The sequence below is a fragment of the Petaurus breviceps genome, unplaced genomic scaffold, assembly GCF_028583685.1.
Source record: "Petaurus breviceps papuanus isolate PSGF00001 unplaced genomic scaffold, PetGlider_PUasm1.0 91133, whole genome shotgun sequence".
Taxonomy (NCBI): domain Eukaryota; kingdom Metazoa; phylum Chordata; class Mammalia; order Diprotodontia; family Petauridae; genus Petaurus; species Petaurus breviceps.
This window is the reverse complement of record NW_027187419.1, coordinates 97,634,984-97,648,652: the sequence shown is the minus strand read 5'-3', so window position 1 is coordinate 97,648,652 and position 13,669 is coordinate 97,634,984. Positions and strand designations below refer to the sequence as shown.

Sequence of the window (13,669 nt, the reverse complement as noted above, 5' to 3'; positions counted from 1 at the left end):
AGGGTGTTTACATCACTGTGGGGATCTTTTGGAGTGAAAATTATCTTTGTGAATGAAGATTGGCATTTAGAGCTGGAAGCAATCTTTGTGGTCCAACTCTTTCTTCTTTTAGTTAAGGAAGCTGAGGTGTAGGAGGTTAAATGACTTGCCCAAGGTCATGCAGAAAATAAGTAGCAGAATGGAGACTTGAACTCACATCCAAATCTGTCCCTCTTTTTACTATGTCATGGTACTCTAAAAAGTTGCCCAGGGCTCTGATAAAGTTAAGTGACATTCTCATAACCACCCAGAAGTATATCTCTAAGGTAGGATATAAACCCAGATTTTCCTAACTGTAAGACCAGACCTCTCTCCACAAGAAATTTATAACCTAATAATTGAGGCAGGCACCTTAGTGAATTGTAATGTAATTTTATAATCACAATGGCGATAGAGGAGTCAGATTTACATGTTAGTATTTTTACTTCTCAATTTTTCAGGGTCTGTGGGTCAGCTTTTTTTTCATTTTCATTTTTCTTCTGCTAACCTCCTGATGTATGATGCTTTGACCAGAGAACCATTAACACTGCCACACTGCCACCTGGCACAGGGCATAGGAAAGGAGAGCGAAGAAAAGGAAACTCAGTCAGCTTTGTTCCCTGGAGCATCTGGTAAGGGGAGGCAGGGGAAACTAGGTGGTAACGTGCTGTCTGGGATTTCTTTATGGATCCCTGAAGGACATATAGTTGAGAATTATTCTCGTACATTATTTTGTCCTTTAGTAGGATGGCGGTGGAGCTGGACTTGTGATTTTACTGGTAGAGGGAATTCCTGGGTAAGGAAACTTCCTCTACCAATGCAGGTCAGCACCTTCTCTGAAATTTGCAGTCTTAGAAGTTGACCAGGGCACTGAAAGGTCCAGTAATTTGTTCAGGGTCATGTAGTCAGTACATGTCCGAGTCAGAACTTGAACTCAGGTCTTCCTGGTTACATGACTATCCTTAGAATCCAGTACCCTTTTATATTACCTAGGATTTTGAGATTCCTTGGTGTATTTCTGATAAGAAGGAATGATGCATAATCATTCCCATTATTGGAAAGATGTTTTTGCTGAGATTGATTCACTTTAATTTAGATACTTTGAAGCCTTGAAAAAAGATTGTGAATTGGGGAAAAAAACCCTGAGTTTTTTGTCTCAATACTTTATTTTTAGCTTCTGTTGATTCTTTTTTTTTTGAATGTGAATTGTTTTCTTATCTACTGAGAGCTAAGAGCAATTATAGTAGTAGATGGTTCTAGTTATTATGAGATGCCTAGAAAATATTCTGATTCTTAGTGTTTTGACCAAATAACTTAATAATGTAAGCAAAGGTTCCAGTACTCACTTTTCTATGTTAGCTACTTGTCAGGAGAAAAGTGACTTTTTACAGTAAATTAATCTTGTTGCAGTTATCCCTGTAGTGTGCAAAGTGGATATATTTTAGATTTTTTATATCAGGGTTATATTCTCAATAGTGCCTGTAAACCATGATATTCCTTTTTCAGATGGTAACCCAAGTTGAAGGACCAATGTTTAACGTGAAGGCTGAGGGACCCAAGATAATCAGAAGGAGTTCTGAATTCCCTAAGTATAATAAAAAAAACCCCAAATAATTTTTACAAGCAGTTAATACTAAAATCTCTACTTGATATTGCTCAGTTGTTCTAGTTGTGTCTGACTCTTTATGACCTCATTTGGGGTTTTGTTGGCAGAGATGCTGGAGTGGCTTGCCATTTCCTTCTCCAGCTCATTTTACACATGGAGAAACTGAGGCAAACAGGGTTAAGAGACTTGCCCAGGGTCACACAGCTGGTAAGTGTCTGAGGCCAGATTTGAACTCAGAAGATGAGTCTGTCTGACTCCAGGTTCAACATTCTATTCACTGTACCGCTTGCCTTGACATTAATAAGATACAAAATATTCTTTAAGCTATTCATATTGTTTAGATTATAAACATTCAACTCATCTTTAAAAAATTTCAGACTAATGCCTTTATCTTTATTCTCCTTTCTTATGCTGAGAAGCATAAAGTGGGGACAAACAAGGGGAAAGGAAGAATTTTTTTTTGCTTTTTGGAGGGCAGTTGGGGTTAAGTGACTTGCCCAAGGTCACACAGCTAGTTTTTGTGTTAAGTGTCTGAGGCTGTATTTGAACTCAGGTCCTCCTGACTCCAGGGTAGGTGCTCTATGCACTGCACCACCTAGCCGCCCCAAGAATTTTTTAAAAAAGGAAATAAATTACTTTTTATTTGACTTTTTCTCTTATGTAACAATGGAGTCATTAGAAATGTTTATCTCTTCCCACTTATGGAATTACTTGAGGAATAAACAAAATGGTCATAAAGAATACATGATACCAAAATATTAACAAGACCACACTTTTCCTCGTGTGGTTTCTCTGTGCTTTCAGGTTCTAGAAGTTGGCTTTAGACCTTTTATTCCCTCTAAATCAGTGCCAGCATCTCATCTGGGAAAGATGCTAAAATCTTACTCTCTTCTTTTCCCACTCATACTATTAATGATAAGACTTAGGAAGATTTTCCTTCACTTATTCCCATACCTTGTCTAGAAAACAAAACCTCATTCTAGTGACTAAAAGTTGGACAGCGTGTGTTTTTTTAAAAATTTATTTATAGCTAAGACTTCAAAGGAAAAACTTCAGAACATTTGCTGTCCAAGAGATGTTAGGACTGTTTGCTCTGAAAAATTCCTAGTCACATTGTGCGCTCTTCTGAAGCCTCCCATCACGACTCTGTCTCCCTCAGCGACTCTGAACACTTGGCCAGTCTCATGGTTCTTGTACTCACAATCAGGTGGTGTCATGACCTGGGGATTTCTGCTTGAATGTCCTGTCCTTGCCTTTTCACTGGGGCGAATCTTTTGGCAGAACTGATGTGTGTGCTTAGTAGAGCATAGAGAGGGAGTGGCCAAGTAAAAGTTTTTTCTACCCTCGTTAACTTTAAATACAGAATATCTGAATGGAATTTTAATAATGTTGAGGAATTCCTAATTCTTTGAAAACAGGTTCAGTGCAATTCGTTTCATTTCAATAAGGTTTATTAAGTACCTGCTGTATGCAAGGCACAGTTCTAGGTACCATAGATACAAAGACTAAATCAAAACAGAATTCATTACTTCATTTCATATTCTAACTGTGGGAGCTGGCACAGTCATCAGGTTGCTGTCTTTGAGGAGCTGTTAACGGGATGGTGGAATATCTTGCTTTTTGGTTTGTTTTATCACCTACCTTCTGTTCCTGAGCTTTGCAGTATTTGAAGCAGGTCTGATTTAACATATACCATCTATTCATCTGATCTTAGACAACTGGACAGTCCCTGGAATGTGTGTGGTTACAGTCAGCTTTGAGGATTTGGGGACTAAAAGGGTCTTGCCCCCTCCTCTTTCTGACCTGTTCTGAATTCTTGTAACCTTGAGTTTCCAGAAGGTTACAGAGGTTATTTGAGGCCTGGAAAGTGGACTAAGGATCCTCGACCACCCCCTTGTGAGTTCTAATTGTAATGGATTAGAATTTTAAAATTCAAATTACAAATAAATGGCAGAGGAATACAATAGTCCACAATAACCTTTAAGTATCCTGGCAAGTTAATTTTACAAAAGAAAATTGTTTTTGCTTAGAGTTGAAAGAAAACCAAAGAAGATATTTTTTCAAATTGGCCTGTGACAAAATATTGTTTTTTTTTAAAAAGCAAAATATTGTCAGTTGCTGCTCTCCAATTCTCTATTCTAATCACATTTAGAAGGTTCAAGTGACATCTGGCACATCCTATGAATTAAGGGATACATTTGAGATGTAGTGCTTCCTAAGTTCAGTGAGTCCCTTTACTTCTCCATACTTTTTTCCTTCATTTGTAAAATGGATTTAGCTGTCCTGGCCATTAGATGAAGTATGAGATCCATGAACAAAAATCATCTAATGTTGACAGTATACTGTCAAAAATATTCCATTTTTCTGGCCAACAACAGAGCTCCAGTTCTCCCTGTAGTGTTCATGAAAGTCACACTGGTGGAAAGTGGATTAGACCATGACTGGTCTTTGGCTTTCCTTCTAGAGAAATTCTCTCTCAGAATCAACTGACCTGTTAGAAGCAATAGTATGAAAAGAATGACTTTGCATATTTAAAGGATATTTGAACACTTTGAAAATAAACAGACAAGCATTTTTCTACTGAAAAGTTTTTTTCAGAAACTTGAGCAGTAGTTTTGGGACATATTTATCAAGGTCCATCTCAATACTTCCTCTCTTTAAGATTCCTTTCCTGACTAACTGACCTTCATACTTAGTATTCTTCTTATATTTATTCATTGAGACTATACTGGGGTGTCATGCACGTGCTTGTGATTTGTATTGTGATTGTTTTATTGTCTATTGTTCATTTTTTTCAATTAGATTATAAACTCCTTGAAGGTAGGGACTCTGATTTCTCTTTCTTTTGTAAACTTCAGGAAACAATCCAATTTAATCTACAAAATAGGCTCTCAGCAAATTTAAAAATAAAGAATGAATGATCAGGGTCAGAATAGAATTTGCAAAACCTTGGAGGGTTGAGACTGTTTTTGTTTTGTTTTTGACTTTGCATTTCCAGTGTCTTGTACATTGTACATACTTAATAAAAGTTGAATTAATTTATGAATGATTAGTAAAATTATTTTTCATGTCTGGGCTTTGCTGCAATTCTGTGGAAGATAGGTTTTAAAATAGAAGCTTTATCAAAAGGTACCCTTTATTTAAGAAGTAGATTTGATTTTGGGAGGAAGAATCCACATGGAAATACAGGAATGTTGGAATTGCCTTAATAGAGATAGTGTTACTTGACTATTAATCTCCTATATTTTGGAAAGTAATTGAAAATAAATCACCTTGGAAAAATACATATTCAACTTTTTCTACTGTTTGATGGATGGCCTACTTCATATTGTTGTGTCTTATAAAAATTTTTTATTACGTAACTACCTCCACGTGTCTTTGATAGAATGAACTTTCTCTAGCACCCTGAATTGCCATCTGTACACATTTCTCAAGGGGTTCTCTAGGTAAATACTGTGAAGGATGATGACAAACTTGTGTTTTCCATATGGTAGATTTTGATGACTGCAAGATGTGGGGTGTGTGTGATCAGATGTGTGAAGACCGCCTTGGCCATCACCAGTGTCATTGCGTGGAGGGTTATGTGCTAGAACAACACCGGCATTGTCGAGCCAATGCATCCTGTAAGTAAATGGCAGAGAAAGTGTCACTGCCATCATCTTTTGATTATTCAGGGATTGATTCTACTCTTTGTGAGTTATCTATGATTCTGTCTTTTTCTTTGTGGCCTAAGCCCACTATTATGTAATAAATATTCCATTTAGAATTTACTGACAGACATTTCATTTCTATTCCATTTACTGACCCTGGATATAAACAATGAATGTGAGATTAACTATATATACACACACACACATATATATGTTATTGCTTATATTTGGATGGTATTTTATAGTTTATAAAACATCCACATTTAATTACATCCTCACAATAACCCCATAGGGTGGGTAGTACAAACATTATTATCTCTATTTTATATTTGAGGAAACAAAAGTTCAGAGAGTTTATTTGACAGAATCAAAGGTCTAGGTCTGCTGTCTTCACGTTCTTTATCCCCAGTGGCCTTGTGGCTTCTTGGAGGCAGACCCAATCTTTATAAGGAGTATCACATCAGATCCCAGCAAAAGCAGAATCAGACCCCCTTGACTATTCTCATTTTGAAGCCTGTACTCCCTTGAGGGATGCCCACAACGGTCCCATTTTCTACGAGGGTCACTTAGCTCTTAGCTCATTCGTAGACATGACTGATAGGCCCTGAGTTCAATGAATTATCTCTAGGCTCGGCTTATCTGCCTTATCCCCTTTCCCAGGTTTTCTTTAGTGACTCAGATATTCTCAGGAAAGGACTTTTTCCAGAGTCCCTAAATTTTGTATTTTTATACTACATGATGTTTGAACACGAGAACTACACTATATAGTTTGGAACAACAAGTTTGGATTGCATTTGCTATATTCCTCTGAACTGTAGGCTATCATCTCAGAGATTGCATCAGCTTTGGTACTCACAGCTCATCAGGACTCTCAACAAAGTCTCCATTTCTGATTAGAAAGATAAAATGTGGAAAAAACAAACAAAAAAAACCTCTTCCCAAAGCCTCCATTTAAAAAGGGTTTATAGCCCAGGCATTTCCCAGCAGATGTTTTCTTGGGACTGAAGGCCTCCATTGTCATCCTGCTCCTCCCCCTTTAAGCTTCCTTTAGTGGGTTGCTTTCACCTGCTTTAGATTGTAATCTCCTTGAGGGTAGGGACTGTTTTTATTTTTATTATTTGTAACTTTAGTGTTTAGCACCTGCCTAGCACAAAGCAGGCACTTAATAAATGTTTATTTAATTGAATCTACACACTACTATTTGTAGGGATAATTTTGATATTATTTATGTAATATTTAGTCAGGGGTTTTCCAAAAGGGATCCTAGTTTTGGTGGTGAAATTTGGGGGAGGAAAATAGATTAAAAACTGTGGGAGAAACCTTGTTTAAAAATGTTGAGACGTAAATTTTTTTCTATTTTGGCTTTGGGGTATTTTGGGTAGTAAACACTTCATTTATTTTAACTATTTCCAGTTGTTCTTTTATGAGTTACAAGAGATGAAACCCAACATCTCTAGGCATTTATTGATGTTGGGACATGCTTATTGAGTGTTTCTTGAGTATAAAAAACTGACTTTTCAGATATTACTAGTAGTTCTAATATGTTGTTATGATTCTGCGGCTGGCAGTGATCACAGGTCACAGAATATTTGAACTGGTAGGTATCATTGTAATTATGAATTTCAAACTCATCATTTTATAAATGAGGGAAGTGAGGCTCCTTAATGACTTGCCAAGTAGCTGAACTGAGGTTCAAATACAGAGATTCTGAGTTCAAATCCAGGGTCCTTTCAACTATGCCATGCTGTCTCCTTAAATTATGTTATTTTGAGAAATGCCAAAAACATATATATGTAGTAGGGTCATATCATGCCAATGGTCCTGGCATTCAAGGCCTTCGTAACCTGGTACCACCCTACTTTTCAAGTCTTTCTTACACCTTATTCCCCAGCACATACTCTGATCCAGTGGCACTAATTCCCAGCGGCTGTTCCGTGAACAAGACACTCCATTTCTTGGCTCTAGGCATTTTCTCTGGCTCCTCCTATGCCTGAACCAGTCTTCCCCTTAACTCCAACTACTGACCTAACTGGTTTCCTTTAAGTCCCAACTAAAATCCTACCTTCTCTATCCCCTGTCAATTCCAATGTCTTCACTCTGTTATTTCCTATTTATCCTGTATAGAGCTTTGCATGTTATCTTCCCCATTAGACTTTAGGCTTCTTGAGCAGGGACTGTCTTTTGCCTCTTTTTGTGTCCCTAGCACTTAACATAGTGCTTGGCACATATTGGTGCTTAGTAGATGTTTATTGATTGATTGATTGAAAAGACCTACGTGATAGAGAAGATCTATCTGGGTTCGGATCCAGGAGATCTGGATTGTCTTCCAGACCCTCACTTATTAGATGTTGGTTTCATCATCTGGATCTCTTGAAGAAAATGATGGAAACAATAAAATAAGTGAGGTACCCATTACCCCAAATACCCCAACACCAAAACAAGAAATAATTTTGAGCAAAGTTTCTCCCATAGTTTTTAATCTACTTCTCCTCTACAAATTTCACCACCAGATCTGTAGGTTATTAAGGGAAGTCATTTAATCTTTCTGGGACTCAGTTTTTTCATTTCTAAAATGCAGGTTTAAAATACCTACTTTGCTTACCCTATGAGGTTATAGTGACTGAAGATAAGACAAGACGGGATATGAGAAGGCCTTTCGAAAAGTAGAAAGAGCCATACAAATATCAGATGCTGCTATTTCTCCTTATTAAACATGAGTGATTTCTGTCTCTTTCACCTTTTAGCTGGTGTAGCATCTCTGATTTTCTCCAATGGTCGGGACTTACTGATTGGGGATATCCATGGAATGAGCTTCCGGACCCTTGTACACTCTCAGAATCGTGGAGTGGCTGTGGGTGTGGATTTTCATTTTTACTTGCATAGAATCTTTTGGACAGACACTGTACAAGATAAGGTAAGTAGAAATCTCAAGACCTGGCCCTGAGAAGGGAGTGGGACCAAGAGCAGAATGTGTTGATAGCTTTTCATTTTTGAGAGTAGATGCAGGCAGTGCCTTTGTTTTCTAACAAAAAAGGCCCTTGAGATATTTTATGTTAATCACCACCTTTTCCATGCTATACTATTACATGTGATACATTAAACAAAGCAGCCTATTATATGGATTAGTCTTGAGCAACTTTTAATTTTATTCGAAGTGGAGTCCAAGAGCCTAATTAAGAGAAATAGTAGACATTCTTTCAAAACTGGTTAGATATTTAGTTGTAATTTTTTGAAACTTGATCATTTAAAATGTAAAAAGTGCTGTGCTTTTTTTGGATGATAAAAATCAGATTTCACCTGCATCTTCTTAATGCAACTAGAACTGAGGGTTGGATAACAAATATTGACAGTATCTGGTTTAACAAGCCAATATTTTGTTACATAGCCTTATTTGGAAAGTGAGATGGATTTAATTTCAACTTTGAATAAGGTAGTGGAGAGTTTACGAAATCAATTTGTGAGACTCCTTAAAGGTAGGGAAGGTCTCTTTCTCCTTTTTTTCATTTTCCTTTATTTCCAATAGAGAATCCCAACACATTGTAATTATAGCTTCCTTAAAATTTTGTAGGATGAGAGCCTGGTCCAATTGTAACTCTGATTTGCGTCAATAAGTAAAGGATACATGATGACTTCATCAGTGTGGGTTTTCTTTACCCTGATTGCATCTTCTCCCCACCTTAGTAGAAGGTATTCATGAGTTATGACTGAAACAACTCATCACCACTGGGCAACTCTCTTGTGAGCAGCCACTTCAGAATAGGGTAGGTTGGCCCTTAGATGGCAAGCACAAGATCCCTTCTTGGATCTGTATCCAAAGCCTTTTAATTTGGTAATATAGGATTTAGAGTTGTAATTCAGTTGAATTAAATTCAACAGATATTTGTTAAAAGATTTTAAAACAGACTCCCCTTGTTTCACTGATGATGAAACTGTGGCCCAGGGAGGTTGTCACTTGCTCAATGTCACAAAGATATTAAGTGATAGCTAGGATTCAAACCCACATCTTCTAATTTCTTCTACTATGCCACAATAGAAAAAAAGCACTGGATTTGGAGTCAGGATTTGAATCCTATCCTTATTACTTAATACCTCTGTGATCTTAGGTAAATCACTTGTCTTAGCTCCAGTCTCCTCTATAAAATGATGAGGTTGGCCTAGATGAAACACAGAATCTCAGAATTAGAAGGACCTTTAGTGGCCATCTAGTCAAACACATACATGAACAGGAATCTACAACATTTAAGATAAATGATTATTCATCTTTAATTTGAAGACTGGTGAAGGCTAGCCCGCTGTCTCTAAGGCAGCACATATCATTCCAATTGTTTAGGAGTCTCTCCTTAAACTTATATTTGTCTCTTTGGAACTTTCCACCCACAACTTCTCATTTTGGCAGCACCAATCTAAGCAGAGAAAGTCTAATCTTTCCTCATAGAACAGCTCTTTAAATAAACTATCAGATTCCTCCTAAATCTTTTCTGTTCCAGGATATTTTCCCCATGTTCCTTCGATCTGACTCTATAAGGCAATATGTTAGCTACCCCTCAAAATTTTCTGTCACCTGAGAATTTGATGAACATGCTATCTGTATCTCTATTCAAGTCATTGGTACAGTTTTTTTTAAAGTAATTCCTAATTATTATCAAGCATGAATTAGTTAAATTTGGTTTTCTCCCCTCAACTTGATTAAATGGCTTTCCTTTTCTGAATCTTTCATCTAACAACCCATGGACATATTCAAACATAGTTATCTAGAAGTCAGACCACTTCCAGAGCTGATATATAGCACCAGACATTGTAGGGTAAGAGGCTTATCACCCTCAAAGAGCATTGAATATAGGAGTAAAAGAGCTGCGCTAATGTATCCTTTCCATTATCTGAACACATCTGTAATTCTCCCTAAGACTCATTTTCTTCATATGAACTAGCATGATATCTTTCCTTTTTGTATTTGAATCCCCAGGGCTTAGCACAGTACTTGACCTGCTGCATGCTCTGAAATGCTTTTTCATTCATTCATTCAATTGTCTATCCTTTAATCTATTTTACTTTTCTTCATTGAAAAAGAATGGCTTACCTTTACATTGCCATTTGTACTTTACTTTATAAAATGCATTATGTTAAAACAGAATAATTTTACTTTACCTCCTTTAAAGGGTTGGTGTGAGGATCAAATAGGGTAATATTGATGAACCTCTCTACTACTTTAAGGACCTGCTATTTCATTGGTGTGGGCATTCTTTCTCTCTAGACAAATTACAGCATCCCTCTTCTCAGTTGATGGTCTTCATGTATTTCTGTGGCCAAAAAGACTCCTTCATTACTTAGTTGCTATCTTATGTACCAATGATCCTTTAAGGATCAACTCATTCATTCCTAATCACAGCAAAGTGGTTAGCTAAACTCTCCAAACTTAGCTAGATTGGGCTCTAGATGAGAGATATGCTGTCCCCCACTGGACCCATAAACAAAGACTTTCCATTTGTGAAGATTTGCTAGAATTTTGTGTTCTTCTGGATCAGCCATCAAAGGGTAGTGCCATAGCAGGAGTCTTTAGAGTAAGAGTTCCTAGATTTAAATCCCAGATCTTATGCCTACTACCTGTGTGACCTGGAACATGTCAGTTAATTTTTTGGGACTTTAGCTTCCTCATCTGTAAAATGAGTGATTGGATGAGATTGCCTTGGAGGTTACTTCAAGCTCTAAATATACAATCCATTGAACCAATATATGCATAGCATTGACTTTCAGACCTCCATTATCTGGGTTGCCTTCCTTTGTTGATGTTGTTCTTAAAGTATGGCACCCAGAATGGAATATAATACTTAATATAATAATATAGGTGGTCTGACCAGAACAGAGTACAGGAGGACTTTCACTTACCTTCTTTTGGATGCTTTGTCTCTTTTAATTAAGATTACAAAAGCTTTCTTGGTGGTCATATCACATCATTGACTCATTCTGCTTGTAGGCCACTAAAATTCTCAGATCTTCAAACAGACTGAATATCTTAGAGATGATTTCTCAAGTTCCTTTCAACCTTAGAACCTATGAGCTTTTGAAGAAACTTTTTTGGAGTAAAAATCTATGGAGAATTTGGTTTCCCTTCACTTAACTGTCATACTGTCAATCTGTGACCACACCATCTACTTAATTTTATAATTCTTTTATTTTATTATGTCTTGTAGAATATAGGGAGATTAATTAGGAACAGGAAGTTCTCAAGAAAAAGGCTCTTATGTTAATCTGAATATTGAAATTAGGTGTCCCATTTGGGAAAGTAAAAAAAAAAACACATTTATCAAAAGTTTGACTGTAGAGTAGAATGCATATAAAAATGTGAGTCTACCAAAACATACCACTTGAAATAAGCACAAAACATTTTTTTGGGTAAGAAATAGTGATTTAGACTCTGTCCCTTCCGTCTTTCTTCCTTAGGTAAAGGCCTCCTTGGTGCTTTTGCACATTTCAATTCAATTCAACAGACATTGACTGATTTATTAATTGTGCTTAGAACAGCTACATGGCACAGTAGATAGAGTGCTGGGCCTGGAGTCAGGAAGACTCATCTTCTGGAGTTCAAATCTGTCCTCAGACACTTACTAGCTATGTGACCCTGGGCAAGCCACTTTACCCTGTTTGCCTCAGTCTCCTCCTCTGTAAAATGAGCTGAAGAAGGAAATGGCAAACCACTATCTTTGCCAAGAAAACCTCAAATGGGGTCATGGAGAGTTAGACCTGATTGAAATGACACAACTCTGTGCTTGTCACTGATTTCTTCTAGAAACATATTCTATACTTTACCTCATCTCTGTGAGGGTAGAACTCCTAGAATTTTTTTCTAACATAGAAACTCTATTGTTTTACTCCGGAGTCTAACACCAGTTTGAAAGGAAAACATTCCTTTCTTCTTTGAGATGCATTTGCAGAACTAGGCTGGAATTTCTTAGAAGTCTTCATTAGTCCCTACAAAAGCTGAAGGGTGATATTTTTGGGCATATTTCCCTATTAGATGTAGAGCAAAGACTCCTGAGAGGCTGTTTGCTGTAGATAATATTATAATAATGCTTCAGTACTTAAATTGGTGTATGCACAGGTCTACTCTATTGTAGATGGGTTTTGTGAATTGCTGTAGCAGAAAAACAAACAAAGAAAAAATCCCCAAAACAAGTTCCTGGTGCCCAACTTTCTGGTAACAAGGCACTCTGCTATTTGCCAGGCAGTTCCTTGGATGAGAGATATACAGTCCTTTGCCAGGCATGCAATGGAAATCTTTCCAACTTCATAGAACCTGCCAGGCTTTGTTCTCTGCTGGCATAGTTTTTGAAAACTCAGGGTCATTTATATGCCATGATAAGATGTTAAAGGTAGAAATCAGTGGAAAAAAAATACAACAGTAAGAAAAGTTCAAAATTCCCTTAGTTTGGCTTTTTAGAATAGTGTTCTTATCCCCTGTTTTCCGAAATGTGTTGAAAAAAGTAAAGATGGAATTTTTCCAGTTTCTCCTTTTACATATAGATATTTTTTAAAACATAATTTGTTTTCCTCCTCCTGACAGTTCAGTTCAATGTAGTACGTGTAAAAAACTGCAGAATTGCAGTATTTTAAGTTCACATGAATGCTTTTTGCAAAAAGGATGTTCTATATCTTGAGACACTGAATGGCATGGAGATAGAGATCTTCTGGTTAGCTGTGGTTAAGAACTAATGATCTTCAAAGGAAAAGGGAAAGGTTCCATATCCATAATAACATCTGTAACAATTCTTTTTGTTAGAATCAGAAAGTGGAAACTGAGGGTGTGCCTATCAAATGGGGAATGACTGGACCAGTTATGGAATAGGAATGTGATGGAATAGTATTGTGCCTTAAGAAATCATGAAAGAGACGATTTTATGGAAACATGGGAAGACTTGTGTGAGATGATATAGAGTAAAATGAGTAGAATTTGGAGAATAATTTATAAGGCAGCAACATTGTAAACAGCACCGTTAAAAGGCTTATCAATGCAATGATCAACCAGGATTCCCAAGGAGCAGTGATAAAGCCAAGTACCCACCTCTTGACAAAGAGGTGATAGATTCAAGATACAGAATAAAACATGCCTTTTTTGGGTACTGTAGCGGCAAGCACCCCGGCATCCTCAGGGTTTGCTGCTACCACAGGTTCTTGGATCTGCTTTGTTAAAGGAAAGCAACTCAAAATGGGTTAACAAGCTTACTTTAATCAGTCAGACATATATCGTTTACCTTGTTCAGGAGGAAAGGTCAGCACCCTGAACTTCAAAGTATACAGGCAGAATTATCAAGACAGAAACAGATCAAGTAGACAGATTTCCAAACTGTCCAACCATTACATCCATACCCAATCAACATCTGGGTTTTTCAAAGCTAGCGGG

At 37.1% G+C, this 13,669-nt stretch overlaps 1 protein-coding gene across 2 annotated transcripts in view; it reads left to right on the top strand.

Moving 5' to 3' along the window:
• LRP2 (LDL receptor related protein 2) overlaps positions 1 to 13,669 on the top strand; it is a 264,762-nt gene that overhangs the window by 75,045 nt on the left and 176,048 nt on the right. For both annotated transcript variants that reach the window (XM_069080640.1, XM_069080638.1), the window contains exons 10-11: positions 5,119 to 5,247; positions 8,019 to 8,188. In XM_069080640.1, coding sequence (XP_068936741.1) covers positions 5,119 to 5,247; positions 8,019 to 8,188 — 299 coding nt within the window. The remainder of the gene's footprint in view (positions 1 to 5,118; positions 5,248 to 8,018; positions 8,189 to 13,669) is intronic.